The following is a 20349-nucleotide window of genomic DNA, read 5'->3' as shown; positions in this document are numbered from 1 at the left end:
TCCTTGTTGTAATTTTGATATCGCAGTTCCACTGTTGATTACAATATTACAACATTTTTTTTTATCAAAAAAGTTCAACAAATTTCGAACTCTAAAGTAAATTAAAAAAGGGGAAGTCCATAAAAACTGACAAAACCAAACGCTACCAACCAATGGACAGAGTGGAATACAACTGTCATATTCATGAATTGGTATATGCATTTTCGAAAGAAAATGATGGTTTAACGTGGTTAACCCGAATAAAACATGTTTTTTTTCTTTTATAATATAGAACGTGAAATCATTTTATTCTGTTCTGATTGGTGAGTTGGCATGAGAAGCCTGTATTCAACCGTAATCAGTTTTGAGTTTGTGAGTTCATACTATTCGTAATAAAAAAGCATGAAGTTACATCCTCTGTAATAATAAAAAAAATCCGCAATCAATAGGCAACGACAAATTATAGTATTTTCACGTGGAAAGAGGGAAGCATCCCTTTTGTGAACTTTCTATTTCTATGTAGCAACATTCCAGCAGCGCCTGCATACATAGTATATATCTCCAAGTTGATACGATATTCGAGGGTTGTGTACATTTTCCCACACAAACATGTGTAAACGCAATTGGATCAATATTCTTCATTAAACGTCGTTTAAGATAATGATTAAAGTTATATAAATTATTTTATAATATATTTAAAAATACCAAATAAAACAATACCATTTTGCTTTGTTGATGAAAGTTTACAATTTGGTCAGTGCATAAAAATTAAAAAAACGTCATAAAATTACATGTTGGTTAATTAAATTACTGAACATTTTATTGAAATGTATTTTTTGCAATTAACCCAATATTATGTTTGACATACCAATGTAACAAATACCGAAACAGTTTGTAGAAAATATTTGATTGGATGCTTTAAGGTTACCAAACATTGACCCTTAGAGGATGTGTTTAGATCTTACATAGACAACATACACATATTACAGAGGAAAGTGAACGACCTGATTTTAATCAGATTGTGAAACTTGCCTGCAAAGCATAATTCACCAAGTCTTGCCCGCAGACGTCAGATTGTTAGTCAGTTTTCTAAGTAACTGAAGTAGATCTACATGATGAAGTACTCTGTACCTTTAAAAACTGCAAATTCTGAAATTATTTCGATGTTTTTATTAATTCGAAAACTGTGACAGTAACAGGTTTTCAATAATAAAAACAAAATAGCATTTATGATTCGTTTCTGCTTTGTACACATTTCCATCAGTAGGTTTCATAAATTTTCACATAAACAGTTTGAGATTTGCCATCTCTGTTACTTTCTCCACATATTTAAAAAAAAGTTTCCTTTCTGTCTGGAAACATGTTAGAACAACGAGATATATGTCCTTCTTAATAAAAGCTGAGAATTGACATTGTTTTCCATGTTTTCTGGAAGAAGATAAAAATATATACTTTTTTTGTTTTTGATAGACACAAAAAAATTATCATTACAATATACTTTATTTTATTCATATAAAGTTTGTTTAAATCTAATAAAATGATACTTAAAATATAATACCACAGTTTCCATTTCCTTTATGTGTTTTCCCAAAATGTTTTAATTGAGGAAGTTACAATCAATATGTCTATTGTTATTGTTTTTAATACAATTATGTCCGCAATAACAATAGAATATTAGGTCATTGTAACAATTGACGTCAGATTGTTAGTCAGTTTTCTAAGTAACTGAAGTAGATCTAGACGATGAAGTACTCTGTACATTTAATAACTGCAAATTCTGAAATTATTTCGATGTTTTTATTAATTCGAAAACTGTGACAGTAACAGGTTAGCAATAATAAAAACAAAATAGCATTTATGATTCGTTTCTTCTTTGTACACATTTCCATCAGTAGGTTTCATAAATTTTCACATAAACAGTTTGAAATTTGCCATCTCTGTTACTTTCTCCACATATTTAAAAAAAAACGTTTCCTTTTTGTCTTGAAACATGTAAGAAACGGCGAGATCTATGTCCTTCTTAATAAAAGCTGAGAATTGACATTGTTTTCCATGTTTTCTGGAAGAAGATAAAAATATATACTTTTTTTGTTTTTGATAGACACAAACAAATTATCATTACAATATACTTTATTTTATTCATTTAAAGTTTGTTTTAATCTAATAAAATGATACTTAAAATATAATACCACAGTTTCAATTTCCTTTATGTATTTTCCCAAAATGTTTTTATAGAGGAAGTTTACAATCAATATGTCTATTGTTATTGTTTTTTAATACAATTATGTCCGGAAAAGGAGCCTTGGCTCACACAAAACAGCAAGCTATAAAGGGCCCCACACATGACTAGTGTAAAACCATTCAAACAGGAAAACCAACCGTCTATAGATATAAGAAGATGTGGTATGAGTGCCAATGAGACAACTCTCCATCCAAGTCAAAATTTATAAAAGTAAACCATTATAATCTATATAAAAAACGAGAAACGAGAAACACTTCTGAACCACAACAACAAACGACAACCACGCATTATTAAATTGCTTTCCAATTTCATTCAAACATTTTGATTATATATTTCATAAGTTAAAATGCAGTTCGCTGTTTGCTGTCAACTATAGCGACCATTTCCATTGTTGTGGTTAATATATTGATGGTTAAATGATATCAGTAAACTTTCATTTAAACTAGAATAAAGTTTGCTTAACTTTAAGTTTTAATAGATATAAGCATTATCATTAAACTAGATTTTCAATCAATTCAAAGATTAACATTGTAATAATAAAATGCTACGAATAATCGGATATCATAGTTTTCTATTCTATTATTAATTTCCTCTTAACTCTTTAATAAAGTAAGTTTAAAATATATATATCACTTTTTTCGTGTGTTTATTTGTTTTCCAAAAACAAATATGTCTACAATGACGATTCAATAGTAGGTCATTGTAACTTTGGTCAATTCTATATTGCGTTTGAGAAACATTATTTTGTCTGAATATAGTATTTGTCATTGATTACAATAAAACAACATTTTTTTTAAGCAAAAAAGTTAAGCAAAATTTCGAACTCCAAGGTAAATTCAAAAAGGGAAAGTCCATAAAAACTGACAAAACCAAACGCTATCGACCAATGGACAGAGTGGAATACAACTGTCATATTCATGAATTGTTATATGCATTTTCGAAAGAAAATGATGGTTTAACGTGGTTAACCCGAATAAAACATGTTTTTTTTCTTTTATAATATAGAACGTGAAATCATTTTATTTTGTTTTGATTGGTGAGTTGGCATGAGAAGCCTGTATTCAACCGTAATCAGTTTTGAGTTTGTGAGTTCATTCTATACGTAATAAAAAAGCATGAAGTTACATCCACTTTAATAATAAAAAAAATCCGCAATTAATAGGCAACGACCAATTATTGTATTTTCATGTGGAAAGAGGGAAGCATGTTGGTAAAAACAATTGACCGGACAAGATGGATAAATCAGCCAATAATTTCAAAGGATGCAATGGCACTTTGATTACATTTTCCCACACAAACATGTGTAAACGCAATTGAATCAATATTCTTCTTTATACGTCGTTTAAGATAATGATTAAAGTTATATAAATTATTTTATAATATTTAAAAATACCCAATATAACAATACCATTTTGCTTTGTTGATGAGAGTTTACAATTCGGTCAGTGCATAAAAATTTACAAAAACGTCATAAAACTAGATGTTGGTTAATTAAATTACTGAACATTTATTGAAATGTATTTTTTTGCAATTAACCCAATATTATGTTTGACATACCAATGTAACAAATACCGAAACAGTTTGTAGAAAATATTTGATTGGATGCTTTAAGGTTACCAAACATTGACCCTTAGAGGATGTGTTTAGATCTTACATAGACAACATACACATATTACAGAGGAAAGTGAACGACCTGATTTTAATCAGATTGTGAAACTTGCCTGCAAAGCATAATTCACCAAGTCTTGCCTGCAGACGTCAGATTGTTAGTCAGTTTTCTAAGTAACTGAAGTAGATCTAGACGATGAAGCACTCTGTACCTTTAATAACTGCAAATTCTGAAATTATTTCGATGTTTTTATTAATTCGAAAACTGTGACAGTAACAGGTTTGCAATAATAAAAACAAAATAGCATTTATGATTCGTTTCTGCTTTGTACACATTTCCATCAGTAGGTTTCATAAATTTTCACATAAACAGTTTGAAATTTGCCATCTTTGTTACTTTCTCCACATATTTAAAAAAAAAGTTTCCTTTCTGTCTTGAAACATGTAAGAAACGGCGAGATCTATGTCCTTCTTAATAAAAGCTGAGAATTGACATTGTTTTCCATGTTTTCTGGAAGAAGATAAAAATATATACTTTTTTTTGTTTTTGATATACACAAACAAATTATCATTACAATATACTTTATTTTATTCATTTAAAGTTTGTTTTAATATAATAAAATGATTCTTAAAATATAATACCACAGTTTCCATTTCCTTTATGTATTTTCCCAAAATGTTTTAATAGAGGAAGTTTACAATCAATATGTCTGTTGTTATTGTTTTTAATACAATTATGTCCGCAATAACAATAGAATATTAGGTCATTGTAACAATTGACGTCAGATTGTTAGTCAGTTTTCTAAGTAACTGAAGTAGATCTAGATGATGAAGTACTCTGTACCTTTAATAACTGCAAATTCTGAAATTATTTCGATGTTTTTATTAATTCGAAAACTCTGACAGTAACAGGTTAGCAATAATAAAAACAAAATAGCATTTATGATTCGTTTCTGCTTTGTACACATTTCCATCAATAGGTTTCATAAATTTTCACATAAACAGTTTGAGATTTGCCATCTCTGTTACTTTCTCTACATATTTAAAAATAAAAGTTTCCTTTCTGTCTTGAAACATGTAAGAAACGGCGAGATCTATGTCCTTCTTAATAAAAGCTGAGAATTGACACTGTTTTCCATGTTTTCTGGAAGAAGATAAAAATATATACTTTTTTTTTGTTTTTGATAGACACAAAAAAATTATCATTACAATATACTTTATTTTATTCATTTAAAGTTTGTTTTAATCTAATAAAATGATACTTAAAATATAATACCACAGTTTCAATTTCCTTTATGTATTTTCCCAAAATGTTTTAATAGAGGAAGTTTACAATCAATATGTCTATTGTTATTGTTTTTAATACAATTATGTCCGCAATAGAATATTTGGACATTGTAACAATTGTGTATATTGTCTGAATGAAACATTTGGCATTGATTCAATGAAAAAAAAAATTAAAAATCAAACCAAACATTTGTCTTATATTATCTGGATTGTCAAATAATTGTGTGGTGTTTTGCCTTTATCAAATAACCAACTGCACCCTATTTAAGAATGCTCGTAATTACTAAATGCATACACAAAATACTGGAAAATGATATTTTGCTGAACAGCGCTAGACAATATACCATGGAACAGACAATCTAGCAATCTCCGAGAGAGTTGTTTCAATGGTATTTAACGTGTAGAGACAATAGCCCAAAATTAGTCATCGGATTTAACGTTCCCATTTCGAATACCGTGGCGTCGTATTAACCATAACTCGGCCTTGACGTTTAATATATCTTGGCAATACCAATGTTAACAAAATTTGCAGAAATTAGATCACAGAAGATACCAATTTTGACCTAATAAACGAACTAATTGAAGGCCGTATGGTGATCTATTGTTATTATTTCTATGTCATTAAGTCTCTGGTGGAGAGTTGTCTCATTGGCAATCATACCTCATCGTCCTAATGTTACAGGACAGATGACAAAAAATCATGTATTATGAATTTCAAAATGAAAACATTCAAACATGCGACAAACACAAATATAAGAAATAATCGTCGTCAAAGTAAATACTGTTCAGGTTTTTTTCCAAAAGGATGAACATATCCTATTTTACATGAGTATATGACTTTTAGGAATACAACGAAGACAATAAGAATTAGTTATAATAGTTAACAATCAAATTCCAAATTATGTTTATGATTTAGAAAATGTATACGATGTTATACTTGCAAATAATAATCTTTGTTATACTGTCTTGCTATTTGCTGTCGTAATCTCTTATGTCTAATAGGTCAATAAAAGCATGGAAAGAGGTGTTTTAAAATATGTTGTGACTACATGTGATTTGATTGGTTGATTACTGTTTGTCGTCATGACCATACGCGTATGGTCAATAAACTCATATATTAAGGAACAGTTATATACATCCTTTACATAAATCTGGATCAATACACGATCCATATAATTTTAGAGGAACATCAATAAATGATAACAATGTTATATAGTTGAACATGATTAACCGAATTTAAAATAATTGGCTTTCGAAGTTTTTAAAAGCTCATGCTGATATAAAGCCTGAGCAAACTTGGTTTGTAGAAAGTTGTAGAAATAGTGGCCACATATTTGTTCATGAGACAATAATACAGACGAATGTGAAAAATAGTTCGAAGTCACTTTACTGCTTTCTTCTTATTGATATAAGCAAAGGGGTTGTAGAACACAATTGATAATTTTGCAAATTTTCCCGATGAACGGAAAATGAAACTTAATTTTAAGATGGCAAAAGTTCTAGTTTGAACAAGGCTTGATGTAATTCAAACATTCAAATTAAATCAAAGAAAACAAATGTATTGAAAACGTTTAACAATATAAATATTATCGTGACTGCCTCTTGAACTTTTTCAGCAGCTTAACAAGATTTTTACAAAAAAAAATTTCAAAGCATTATTGATGATAAATAAAATTATTCAATAATGTCACTCCATATGTCAAAATTAGATTTCATCTTTCCAAACACACTATAAATTCTATAAAATTATATGGTTCTGACAAATTGGCTATTTTCCTCCGAACATAATTTGATAAATACTGTAGAAAATATAGGTGATCAAAGAGACGGATTCACATGTTTTAGAAAAATTTCACAGTAAATTTTGTGATTATGTATTATTTGTTAGAGTTTAATCCTCGAATTCTGGATGTAGAGGATATTGTGATGATGTACATATATGGCTTCGTAAGGTATGGTGGGAAATACAATTTTCAGGACGAGAACATGTTATTTGAATATGAATATTAACCCTTCTCCGTTATAGACCGACATTTTTGTAACGTGCTTGTTCACAAGAAAGCAGTCCATAGAAAGACATGTAACCCTACACGGACACATACTTCTGACTAAGAGCCGACCATTCTTTGGTCTTACTCCTTAATGCCGCATACTTAGCAGAGAACCAGCAAATACTCATTGTCTGAAAAGACTCGGACGTGGTTGAAACCCTTCAAATCCCGCTCTCGAGGCAAACTAGATTCAACACGACCACTGAGGCGATTAGGGTGTAGAGGACAATTAGCTAGATAACTTATATCATACTCTGTTTTAAATAAATATAGTAAAATAGTGGTGTTATATAGGTTAAACTGTTGAAAGGATAAACTCTTTTTTACTTAAAGCATCAAATATGCCTAACACAATAACAAAGGAAAATAAGGACTTCTTAATGTGTGAACAAAATATCTAGATATTTGATATTGAAATTTCTTTTTAAAAAATCCAAATAAGTTCAAAATCAAGTATATTATTAATAAAAAAAATGTAATATACGTTCTAAATGTGTTAAAGGGGCATTAGCTTCGAGATATACAAAAAATAAAATATGATTGTTTATGTTCAATCATAAATGAAAGAGAAATAGTAAAATAATAAATCTCTTTCTGCAGCCAGTTTTGGTTTAATTTTGTCAAAATAAGCAAATCATCATTGCTGATGAATAAGTAACTTTCAAGTAAATAATTTAACCTCATTGAATCCGTATTCATGTGACCTTCAAATTAACTCCTTATGTATAGATGAGTTACGCATAAACTAGGCGTGTTCAGCTTTTAAATGGAAAATGAAATCAAACGACCTAGAAATATTCAATTGCACGTGTTCGCTATCTTTTAATATATATGTTTATGTTTATATCGGCCATATGACCGTCGAAAGTCGCCGGAGATCACTTCGTTGGTTGATTAGATGGCGACTAGATTAAACCACACACGAAATGCTGATACATATTATCGAGTCCATGAATAGTAAATTGTTTATTTTAGACTTTCTATAATTTGGATATGCGTTTTAGTATGTTATAAATCAAAGATGAAAATTTGAGTCAAAGTCGATGAACATTAATTTGTCAGCTAATGCCCCTTTAAAATACGTAAAAATGATTTATGCAGTGACAAAAGAAGTCTTTGATCTGTGGAAAATAGTAAAAAAATATTTTTGTAAATAACTTTGAGTTTAACCCTAAGTCCTCGTTGGTGATAGGAAGCTGAGATAGTTATTTACAAATGACGAAACCGTGAGCTACCACTAGAAATTAAAAAGGGTAGATGCTTGGTCCAAGAATCCAAAGACATCATCATGTAAAATAGCTTAATAAAGCCAACAGTAGTATACCGGTGTTCAAAAGTCATACATCGATTGAGAGACATTAGCTTATATAAATTGTGTAAAAACAGATCAGCAACATTTGAAAATATATGACGAATACCAAGGAAAGTTCGGAATGTAGTATTATAATATACACATATGTAGAAAAAGAAAAATACCAAAAATACCGAGCTTCGAGGAAAACTCAAAACAGAAAGTCCCTAATCAAATTGCAAAATCAAAAGCTCAAACACATCAAAGACATAGATAACAACTGTCATACTCCTGACTTGGTACAGACATTTTTTCATATGAAGAAAATGATGGATTAAACCTGGATTTAACCTGGTTTTATAGCTAGCTAAATCTTTCACTTGTATGACAGTCGCATACAAATTTTATTATAGACAACAATGGGTGACCAAAACAGATATAATACATGTAGGTATAAATGTCAAAATTAGGGGTACAGCAGTCAACATTGTGTTATTATCTTAATCACTAAACAAAAAACCAAATATGTCAACAAAGAAAAACAAAAAGGCATACAGACAAAGCATATTAGAAAAAAAAACGAAAAATAAAGATACAAAAAATTTACCATGATAGCACAACAATACAATAACGGGATGTAAGCTCTTGAATACCGAATGAGTTGGGAAAAGTATATATTCTATATACAGGCGAGGTTGGTATATTGCTACTAAGGTGGGGGAAATTGATAATTTCAAAATAAATTAAAATCGTCTCGTTTGTCATAGATTCTGGTACTGAGATGACCGCTTATGTCAAATTCGAGGTCTAAGCCTGAAAATGAAGCAGAGGAAGACGTGTCTATTGTTCCCTATTTCTATTTCTGGAAGATATATTAATGGATTCCAATCAGAAAAATTTTGATTGTTAATGGAAAGAAAATCATCAATATATATGAATGTGCAATTAAATGATCTGGCTTCTTTGATCTTCTTGCATTTTACAAGTGTCTGAAGAAACTCCGACTAATATGAAAATAAGAAGAGGCCGGTAAGGAGATTCGCACAGTTCGTTCCAAAAGGAATGCACACAATTTGTTGAAAAAGTCTACCTCCAAGTTCAACAAAGATGTTGTCAATAAGAAACTCCAACATACGGATCACTTGTTCCTTTATGTAGCATGTTTTACATTTTTGTTCACTATTAAAATGATATGCCGTATTGTACCCCAAAGTAATACATTTATAATTTATGCTACCATTTTTATGTTGAAAAGCATAGGGGATTATTTCTTTCAGACAATTTTCAATTTCACATTGGGAATGGTGGTATACACGGTTGAAATATCAAATGTTTGGTAGAGCTTATTTCAGAAAAAGATCGAGATTTAAAATTATCCAGAAGTTATTTAGATTTTTTTTTAATCCACATATGGTTAATACAACTACACGAGTAAACAGTTTCACAGTATTTCTAAATTTCCTCTTTCGTTGCGGACAGATTTTTTTGTCAAATCTAATGGACAATTACTTGGAGGAGCAATCAAATGACCCGGCAATGTACCGTTGTGTTTGCAGAATTTTGTGAAGCTTATGTATTCTATACAAATAAGGTAAGTCATCCGATTTGCATTTCAATGTAATGTGCAGTGAAGCCATGAAGGACTTGTGATTCGCCAACATCTCATCCTTGTCAAATGATATGTTATTGTATGTGGGATTACCTGAGTGCTCATTTATTCCTATTTTTTTACAAGACACTCGTAGTAGTACGATGTACACACAAAGACAATATTATTTGAAGCTTTGTTCGCAGGAACAACAACATACTAATCGTGAAGGGATGATAGACATTTAACAGCTTCTTTGTCACTGTTGTCTTTAGTAGCAGACAATTTTGAAAGTACAAAAATGTATTCTAAACAATGTGTTTCCTTTAAGAAGTAAGTGTTCATCTGGTTTAAGCGAGCAAAAGTACATACGATGACAACGCTTTAGTCTTTTTTCGCAAGTATTTCAGTTGTATTCATATTTTCCTAATTTTTTTTCAATGATAACTATTTTTAAGTATAAACCAGTCAAAATTTCCTTCTATTACACTTTTATACAGGTTTTGATATCATCTGCTTCTTTCGCGTATTGATGGTAACACATCCGGTTTTTTTTCAAAGAAAAATGAACCATAAATAATATGCACATTAACGAAGGACAACAGAACAAACAAGATAAAAAAAAATAACGCATATGAATAAGTTATTAAAATTTTACACTCTTTGTTTGAAAGTTCTATTTCTGCTTTGAGTACTGTTACCATGTCCTTGCAGTATTATTGAATAAAAACGGTCGTTAAACTTATAAAAACACGGGACACATATTCAGTTCCATCTTATTTCACGTTTGTTACGTTTTTAGTAGATAATTTATTGATATTATTTTAGTATATTTCAGTATACTATAAAAGTTGGATGACAACAATGCATAAATTAAAATAAGATATACACAATGGTATAAAAAATATGTCTACATTATAATAGTCCTTTACAAATAATGAAAACAACAACAAAAGTGTATAAGATATCTTACTCTACGAGTGGTTTAGTTAGGTAATTGTTTTTAGGAAACAAATGTCCACAAAACATAACAGAATATGTTATCAATGCTTGATAATGTCAGTTTCATAGTATTCTTTATTTGAATCAAAATGTTTTTTTACAAAGTACAAATTGTCCCTCCCATAAACAAAATATTTGTATCTAAGTTTGCCGTTCTGTTTTATAAAACCAAGTATGCAGTTGCAATAAATTGTAAAAGGCCTACCAATTCTTACCTAAATTGACCATTTAAGTTTGGTGTTTGAAATCTTTACTTGAAAGAAAAAATGGACAATATTACAGAAGTTGAATCACAAATGTGCACCCTAGTACCTATCTAATCTTGTCAATCAATGTGTACTAGTACAATCAAATATCCGTTTAGAAATGTTCAAGACATAATCGTTTCATTTTGAAGAATATCCCTTTATACGGGGTCTGTTCTTTCTTCCACGGTACGTTAATGGAATAAACTTGATCTAAAAATTCAAAATATCGACTTTATATCTAAATTCAAGAAAGTAAAAAGTTAATCAAAAATATGAAATATTCTACCTTCATTAATTTGTGTTGATACTTGTTCTTACCAGCATCCTTGACGAAGTCATAAACAAAACCTTAGTCATTATCACATAATAATATGATTTTTTAAGATTTAAGTCTTATTTTTCTTTTCTGTTATTATTTTGATTTATATAAGGTATAATGTAAAAAAAGAATTTTCATTTTACATGCATGTCCAAAATATTATCATGATTATTAAAGAGAGGCGGAATATACCAAAGGGATATCTATACTTTTAAATGAGAAGACCTCATTTTGTGTGTCGCTTCTCTTCTTTCCACAATAAATTAATCATCATGCATCTGTGTCCTATAGGTACCATGCATAGTCGCATTTGTCATCCTCGCTTATGATTATTCAGTTTCGGTTATTCTGGGAGAAAAACGAAAATAAAGGCGTCCGAATATTGTTTCCGTCATCGGACGGACTTTTAAGTCATGGACTAGACTTCCGTTTAGGACTGTTTATAAAATTACACATAATTTTTATAGTACGTGGGGACAGGACAATTATTTTCGCGTTTTTCTGTATACCATGATCATATATATACTATAAATAAAGTGTATTTGCTATTTACTATCAATTCAAAGTTTACTATCCGCGGCTGTCACTGATATATTATATAGAGATTCTCTATAATGACTATATCGCCTAGGATAATATTACAACTTGGAATTGATAGTAAATAGCAAATACACTTTATTCATAGTATATGTATGTTCATAGTAACAGAAAAACAGAAAACAAAAAAATAACGGACTTTGGAAAAAAGGGGGAGGGCTAAAAAAATGTCCTTTCATTAAGTACCTATAACTTTTGATACCTCTATTGAAATTCTCCAGTCATAAAATCTTTTACAAAAAATCATCCTACAACAGTTTACATACTTTCAACCACACTCTAAATGCCCGCGATTTCGCGGGTGTGTTTCTAGTATAATTTATATATATATAAAGTCGAAAACATGCCATTTTATCTCTAAAATTTACCATGAAAGACTTTAGTTTTTACTTTTGGCTTAGTTTCGGAAATGACAGATGTTTAAATTAAATATTCAAAATTGAATTGATCCTTAACTATTGTTTTGGAGTATTAACAATTATTTCCTTTAGTATGTACACTTACATTTATAAATTTGAATAAAAAGTAACGGAAACATGAAACGATTGTTACATATTGTGTTGCTAGAAACGAAACAACAACAAGGAATTATAACCCAGTGCATATAGATAGAAATTGATAATGGTAAGCCTAATTTTGTGTCCATTTTTCATCTTTTCTCCTTTCACATAGTTCCTAATAATTGCTATATTTTTTGTACCTAATTATACATACCTCATCGTATAGTTTGTATTTCTATGATTTAGCATGTCAATATATTTTACTGGTTTTACATTTGTTATGTCGGGGCTTTTAGTAGCTTTCAATGCGGTATGGATATTGCTAATCGCCGAAAGATATAAAGTGACCCATAGTTTCAATGTCATTTGGTAATTATACCACATCTCCTTGTTTTATTTATTCTGCTCAAAGAGTGCACTTGAAAACTCAAAAAGTTTTGATGCGTTTTTGGAACCTCATATCAATGCAGGTTTTGCATTTCACAGGAAATTTACAGGAACACCCAACAGGGTAAAATGCATGTCGATGAAACACCATGTGTATGTATACACTAGTTTTTACGTAAGGCTTCCTGGTTTTCAAGGCTTCCTGGTTTTCAAGGCTTATGAAGTTTATATATTCTGGAGTTCATATCGTTATCGTTGAAATAGTTTATATTTTAAAGAAGATTTGGTTCGGTTTTTGAAAAAAAAACAACATGTACGTACGGTTCTTTTGAATTTATACGAAAAGCTCTGACTACTTAGTAAAAAAGTAAGCGTAGTGCTTGTTAAATATACCTTGTTCACATGCATGCTAACACTCTCATCAATACGTATAGATAAGAAGATGTGGTATGAATGCCAATAAGACAACTCTCCATCCAAGTCCCAATGTATAAAAAGTAAGCAATCATATATCAAAGTACGGCCTTCAACAAGAAGCGTTGGCTCACACCGAACAGCAAGCTATAAAAAAGGGTCCCAAAATGACTAGTGTAAACCAATTCAAACAGAAAAACCAACGGTCTAATCTTAAAAAAAAAACGAGAAATGAGAAACAAAATATATACTATTAATATAATAACACTCTCGGTGACGATTTGGTACAGTCAAGGTAATGTCATACTCCTGGACTAACAGATGTTTTGGTCAAATCATTTTTTAAATTCCCTACTTATGTTTTGCCAATGGTGTTTTATATAAACAACCATTGCCTGTATTTTATTGATGTGACATTATATAACTTGAAATTATTAAAGCCACTTTATTCGTGAACAAATCATGACCTGTGTGATATTTGAAACAATCATTCAATAATATTATTTACTAAGACATATAACAGGTGTGGGTGTCTGTCCTGTTAATCCTATATATGCTGAAATCAATCGAAGTATTAAAGTAACCCTAAGAAAAGAATTACTTATCTAGATTTGACACAACCTAATGTTTTTGAAACCCAGTTTTAATAAGTTTTAATCATAAATAATGTATTTCTTTGTAGATAAACATGAAGATTTGTCTTATATGGTTATTTCTCCAAGGTAAGACCATATTCAGGATATTGAAAAGGGCTTAAAAATACAGGTATAAAAAAATGAGGCCGGTGATGCCAAAGAACACTCAAAACTTATATATCGAGAGAAACCGGAAACGCCATGACTACCAATAGATTAAAATTGATAATAGAAATAGGGAATGTATCAAAGAGACAACAACCCGACCAAAGAGCCGAAAACAGCCGAAGGCCACCAATGGGTCTTCAACACAGCAAAATATCCCACACTCGCAGGCGGGTTTCATATGGCCACTTACAAAAATGTAAATAGCAAGCAAATTTTTAATGCACTACATAGATAACAAAAAAGAGCAAAGCGATAAAAAGGATATCATGCCCTGCAAAAAGGTAAGTAGATGCTGATTCAAAATATGTATGTTTTATTATTTCAACAAGGTATACGCTACGGATTTGTTAAATGAAGTAGAAAATAGGAGTTTGCTGCAGATGAATACTGATTCGGTTGTATGGTTTCATAGACTTATGAAGTTTGAGATATTAAGTGGTGTCATTGACTTCTCGTAGCATGCAACCCGACCTTGAGGTAGATTAATCGGATGAAGGAAATAGTTCATTGTTGTCTTTGTTTTCAAAACAAAATGCACACTTCTAATCACTCAATCAATTAATACATATATACATCAATTAACCAATTCATCGAAACAAAAGGACGGAAACATCATGTTTTTCAATATTTGAGAAAGTTGTTTCGTTTTGTCTCATTTATTGATAAATAGATGTGAACATGTTATCAACGATGATCTGGAAGGAGCCGTATGATTGGTCGTCTACATCGTAACCGACATATAATCCTGACAAAACTGATATTTTTCTCTTTTTGTTTTGAGACGCAGTACCTCCTCTTTTTCTTCAAAAATATAAAACATATCCTAACATGTACATATGATAATACATGGGAATTTCCCATTTAAGTGACGAATAATGGAGTGATCATTTATTTAGTAATATAATTTCGAGTGTAAAAAAACCTGTGCATATTTGTGTAAACTAAAATACTGACTGTCCAGAAATATTTTGTTTTAAAATTTATCCTTATTTGTATTCGACTCGTGTTTTTAAATTAGCCACGGAAGTTGTGGGATATGTTTTTCAAATAAATTAAAAAGCATGCACTTAGAATCTGTAATAATTCCAAAAAGTGTACAATCTGATATAATCAGACAACTATCCACAAGTGTTTAATTGACTTGGATTTAAGCCATTAGTGATCATCGGAGTGCCACTGTAGCAATATCATTTAATAGATACCATTTAAATAAAAAGACAGAGTAAACAGCAGGTCAACAGGAGGTCAACAGACACATTTTTGTTTTTTACCCCAGTCTGACCAGTAACGTTCTTACTTATCATCGTGAAAATGTTTTTATAAAAGCAGGTTTATCTTGGTCCTGAATAAAACTCTAGGAGAGCCTTACTCATAGTAAACATGGAGACAAAAGTAAGAATCAGTAAATAAATATATACAAAAATGTTAAAAACATAAAATATGGAGCTAAATTATAATTTTCATTCCAAAGTATTTTTATTCTTTTTTAATTATTTCAGACCAATCAAAACTCGCCGATTCAATCATCACAGTTCACACAACGGAAGGGTCAACGGTAAATCTGGCATTCAAAATCATTAACTCAGAGATAGATGTCCGTTTCAACGAAAGATATATATACTGTTATGCAGACCATAAAAAGGTTATCACCAACAAATACGACATGATAGTACGTCCGAATATTTTAGAAATTCAGAAAACAAATGTAACAACAAATGACACAGGGATTTACTGGTTAGACGATCAAGGTCTATCAGCTGCATTAAAGCTAAACATAACGAGTAAGTTTACCGTTTTTATGCAAACGTGCTATCTGATTGGTTTTAAAACATTTTTTTTTTCAATTTATTAAGATGTCAGTTGATAATCGTCAGTGTCAAATGATACATACGAAGTAAATAAATCAATATATATATATAAATATGTAGAACGAGATGACTGAGTAATCTGAGAAAATGTGTCCAGAATATTGTAATGTTTTATATAGCATACAGTGGAATTATCATTGATTCCAGTAAACACACACACCACAAAACTGAAATGTTAAACAAATGTTAAATCACAATTGTTATATTTCTCAACGTTAGATGCATCATATATTGCATTTTAACGTCTATGTTACATGATCATATGGAATACTAAAGAAATAAAGTATGTGACAAAGTTACTCCAAATAGTATGTTTAATATATGATATACAATTAAACCAAAATAGTAATTAAGTTGACAACGACTTTATATTCCACGGCTTGTGTTTATCTCCAAGTTTTATTTGGCCGAATGATATGAGAATAGAAAAGCTGTGTGTTCGGCACCCAAATATATAAGGTGCATACACTTGTATATTCTTATTTGTAATTGTAGATATGTCCTGTCCTCCACATGCAATTGAACATGTATGTTCTATTGAGGGATCATCATCAATACTAACATTTATATTCGAAGGACCTCTGTATTATAGCACTATTAAAGATGGACCTTTTTTTGGAAAGAAGTCTCGAAGACTAAAAAATTATACAATACATGTAGACCTTCTCATTTACAATGTTACCCTTAAAGATGAAGGCTATTATAGATGTTATATGTATGATTTCGGTCGGGTACAGCTGGTAGTAGTCAGTAAGTAGTTATCTATAAAATGGTATTTTGGGCGGATACAACTAGTTACTATTACTACATATTAGTTTAATTTATAACAAAGTAGTTAAAATATTATCACTCCGAATCCCTCTCCTCTGTCAGTTCAGGTAATACATAAAATACAGATGTAAATTATAACTGGAGTTAAGATATAATAAGTAACTACATTTATTAATAACTTGATTGCATGTATGTTAGTTAAAGAGTATATAATAAACAGGGGTGGGTTAGTCGTAATTGGTAATCGTAATCAAAGTTATTGATAATATTTGTTCAACTAATCGATTGTAATCTGTAAGTGTCCACAAAATGATTTCATTTATGTTATTTTGTCAATTCAAGCACACACTATAATGTAGCAATCGATTAAATTCTCATTATATTTCGATGACTGTAGTAAAATAGTTTGTGGAAATATATTATAGTTTAAATGAAAATCAACAATTTCATATATATGTTTGATATACTAGAAAGTTTTAACATGACTTTAGATTTCTATCAAATAACTTTTTTAGATCTGTTGTCGTCGTCTCCAGCAGCTTGATATTCAACAAGACTGTTTAACAAAAAAAACCGAATAAACATACCAAACTCCAAGACAGATTCAAAAAGGGGGAGTCCATAATAAACTGACAAAATCAATCACCTGAACAAGTGAAAAACAAATGCAATATTCATGACTTGGTACAGGGATTTGTTCAGTAATACATACATGTATCCCATTTTGACACTCAAAATATACAGTTAAACTTGGGTAAACCGAAATCTAATAAATTAAACTCCATGCACAAAACTCTTTGTAAAGAGGACCTTGTGTATTTTACACATACGTTTTATAGGCTCTTTTGATTTCACCGACATATACCAATCCGAAAAGATTTCATTGTAATCCATAAACCAGATTTGTTTTGTCATTATTAAGCTCATCGTTGCTCCTGGTATAGTTAGACGTTTTAGTTAAATTGTACGTACATTGTGTTTTCGCAACTAAAAGTTATTCATGATATAAAGGATAACATTGTTATCAAGACTATGTAGTTTGTGTGTTGTCCCCCAACGTAACATGAAATAGAACATATATGGTTTTATTGTATACCTAAATTACATGTTCTTGTTAAGATAGGCAAAACATAGAGCATTGGAAGTGATTACAATATCAACATAAACACAGTAACTATTTTTGTAAGTTATATGAAAACCCGTTCTCTAATTACAGAATTATGGTTCATTAAAGAAACGGATCGTAACAATATAGTTGGACAAGAGGGAACAGAACTGGAGATCAAATGTTCAGCTGACCCTGTACAGTTCATCACTGCTTTACAGTTAGAATCAAATGGAACAATCAAAGCTATTGGTGATAATCAAAGTGTCAGCTATTCGTTTATACCAGACCGTACAGATCATCTGTCAAAATATAAATGTGTGGACAGTACACACTCGTCAATAATGATTGAAATTAAAGTATTTATAAGGTGTAAGTATGTACAATCATGACAACGTTATATTCAATCTACAAAGCTAAAGTATACTTTTCGTTGGAAATACATCAGGATCATTTTTTTTGCTTTATAATATTCATTTTGAAGACACATTTATTTCGATGTTTTTGTAAAATATTTTTAAAAACATTAGATTATGTTATAATACATACGAAATCCTGTAACAAACAGAATCAAATAAATGGCGATTTAAATACATAATAATTCAAAAGAGTTTTAAATGGGATTTTGAATATATATGCATGTCTGTCAGTTATAAACTCTTAAATAAACAGAGTGCATACAAATTAAGAAAATGAGATAGGGATGTATTATGATTTGTATTATACTGACTTGTAAGCTGACTTTTTAACGTGTGAGTTCTCAATATCATAGTCTGCAGTAAAAAGTATTACCCTACTTAGACACACTTTTATGTGTTGTAGTCGACAAACGATAATTTTTACACTTACATGCAGCATAATGTCACAGTACTAGAAACTTCAAACATTGAAGCCTTTCCTTTGGTGCAGCCGGAAATCAAATTCAGTAATACGCCCTTTGTACGAAGCATACTATATAAGACTATCAAATCGGTTTCGGTTAATCTTAAAAAGAAATATAAATCTTATTAAGCATGCTAATAGATTAACTAAAACACTAAAAACCGCAAAATAATACGTTATCTGGATCCCACTAGATGGCAAACTTGTCAAAGGACACGACAAGTGTGTGTGCTGAAAGCATGGTAGTGTATGTTACAACAGAAACAGACAATTCAACTGAAGAGCAGAATAAAATCTATTTCACTTATATTCTAACATCATTGAATTAGTCTGTGATGCAGGTTTTGTTGAAACGTATGTTATATGTATGAATATGATAAATCAAAAAATAAAACAAAAATCCAACACTGAATTGCAGATTCTCCTGCAGTTACAGTCCATTATACCAATGAGACAATTGAATGTGAATGTGATGGAGTGCCGGACATTTATAGTGTGTACCGGTTAGATCACATATCAAAAAATGGGGAACTCGTCCGATCTGTAAATTTGACGAATGAAACATTCACTATCCAGAAGGATCCTTTTCCGTATCAGATGAATGGTAGATATGAGTGTGTTGTCAGTAATGGTATACCCGATATTGAAGGAAAGGTATTGCAGACGAGGTCAACAAATGTACAGTATGAAGGTACGTTTATCTAAACAGATTTAAATATCTTTAATCTTATTTTAGAGTTATGCATTGCTTTAACCAATAAATTGCAAGACGTCGTACAACATCCTTTAAACACTACACATCTTTAAGGATGAGTGACGACAATTCTTAATTACAAAATAAAAAAACAAGACAAAAACAACAAAGAAACGTTTTTAAACTAATGCAAAAGATGAGTACAAATCAAAAGATTATAAGACGTATTTTGAAAGGGATTAACATACTGATCTAATGTTAAATAACAATACCGATACAAGATTTTGGTTGGACTATCTCAAAATACAATTGCATTGAAAAGTATCTAGGCGTAGCATAGTTTAGTTTGTGGTGGTTCGATACAATATAGCGAACAGTTAACATCGACTCCAAATTTCAAGAAGTCAATAAAACAATTAAGAATAGAAACGGTGAATGTGTCAAAGAGACAACAACCCGACCAAAGAGCAGAAAACAGGACAAGGCCACCAATGAGCCTACAACACAGCGTGAAAATCCCTCACCCGGAGGTGGGCTTTAGCTTGCCCCTTAACAACAATGTATACTAGTTCAGCGAAAATGAACGTCACACTAAACTCCAAAACATATAATTGAACCAAAATTAAAAAAAAAAAACATACAAGTCTAACAATGCCAGGGGTTCCTGTCATGGGACAGGCGCAAAAATGAGGCGGAGTTAAACATGTTTTTGA

The 20349-nt window shown here is 30.5% G+C and overlaps 1 protein-coding gene and 1 long non-coding RNA gene across 4 annotated transcripts in view; both read left to right on the top strand.

Moving 5' to 3' along the window:
* The window catches only part of LOC127721929 (uncharacterized), a 249551-nt gene that overhangs the window by 221999 nt on the left and 7203 nt on the right, over window positions 1–20349 (top strand). The window contains exons 1-3 of one of the 3 annotated variants that reach the window (XM_052228745.1): window positions 16876–16934; window positions 18172–18432; window positions 19361–19633. The exons of 1 other annotated variant lie outside the window; for it this stretch is intronic. In XM_052228745.1, the coding sequence (XP_052084705.1) occupies window positions 16898–16934; window positions 18172–18432; window positions 19361–19633 (571 nt within the window). In that variant the 5' untranslated portion in view covers window positions 16876–16897. Of the gene's footprint in view, window positions 1–16875; window positions 16935–18171; window positions 18433–19360; window positions 19634–20349 lie in introns of those variants that run through there. One more of the 3 variants, XM_052228746.1, reaches the window with a different exon arrangement.
* On the top strand, window positions 12774–16091 carry LOC127721931 (uncharacterized). Its single transcript, XR_007991534.1, has 3 exons — window positions 12774–12836; window positions 14196–14235; window positions 15816–16091. It is a non-coding gene; the product is annotated as an uncharacterized LOC127721931 (long non-coding RNA).

This window comes from Mytilus californianus, unplaced genomic scaffold, assembly GCF_021869535.1.
Source record: "Mytilus californianus isolate M0D057914Y unplaced genomic scaffold, xbMytCali1.0.p SCAF_12, whole genome shotgun sequence".
Classification (NCBI taxonomy): Eukaryota; Metazoa; Mollusca; class Bivalvia; order Mytilida; family Mytilidae; genus Mytilus; species Mytilus californianus.
The sequence above is the reverse complement of the archived record's forward strand: the minus strand, read 5'-3'. Positions and strand labels throughout refer to the sequence as shown.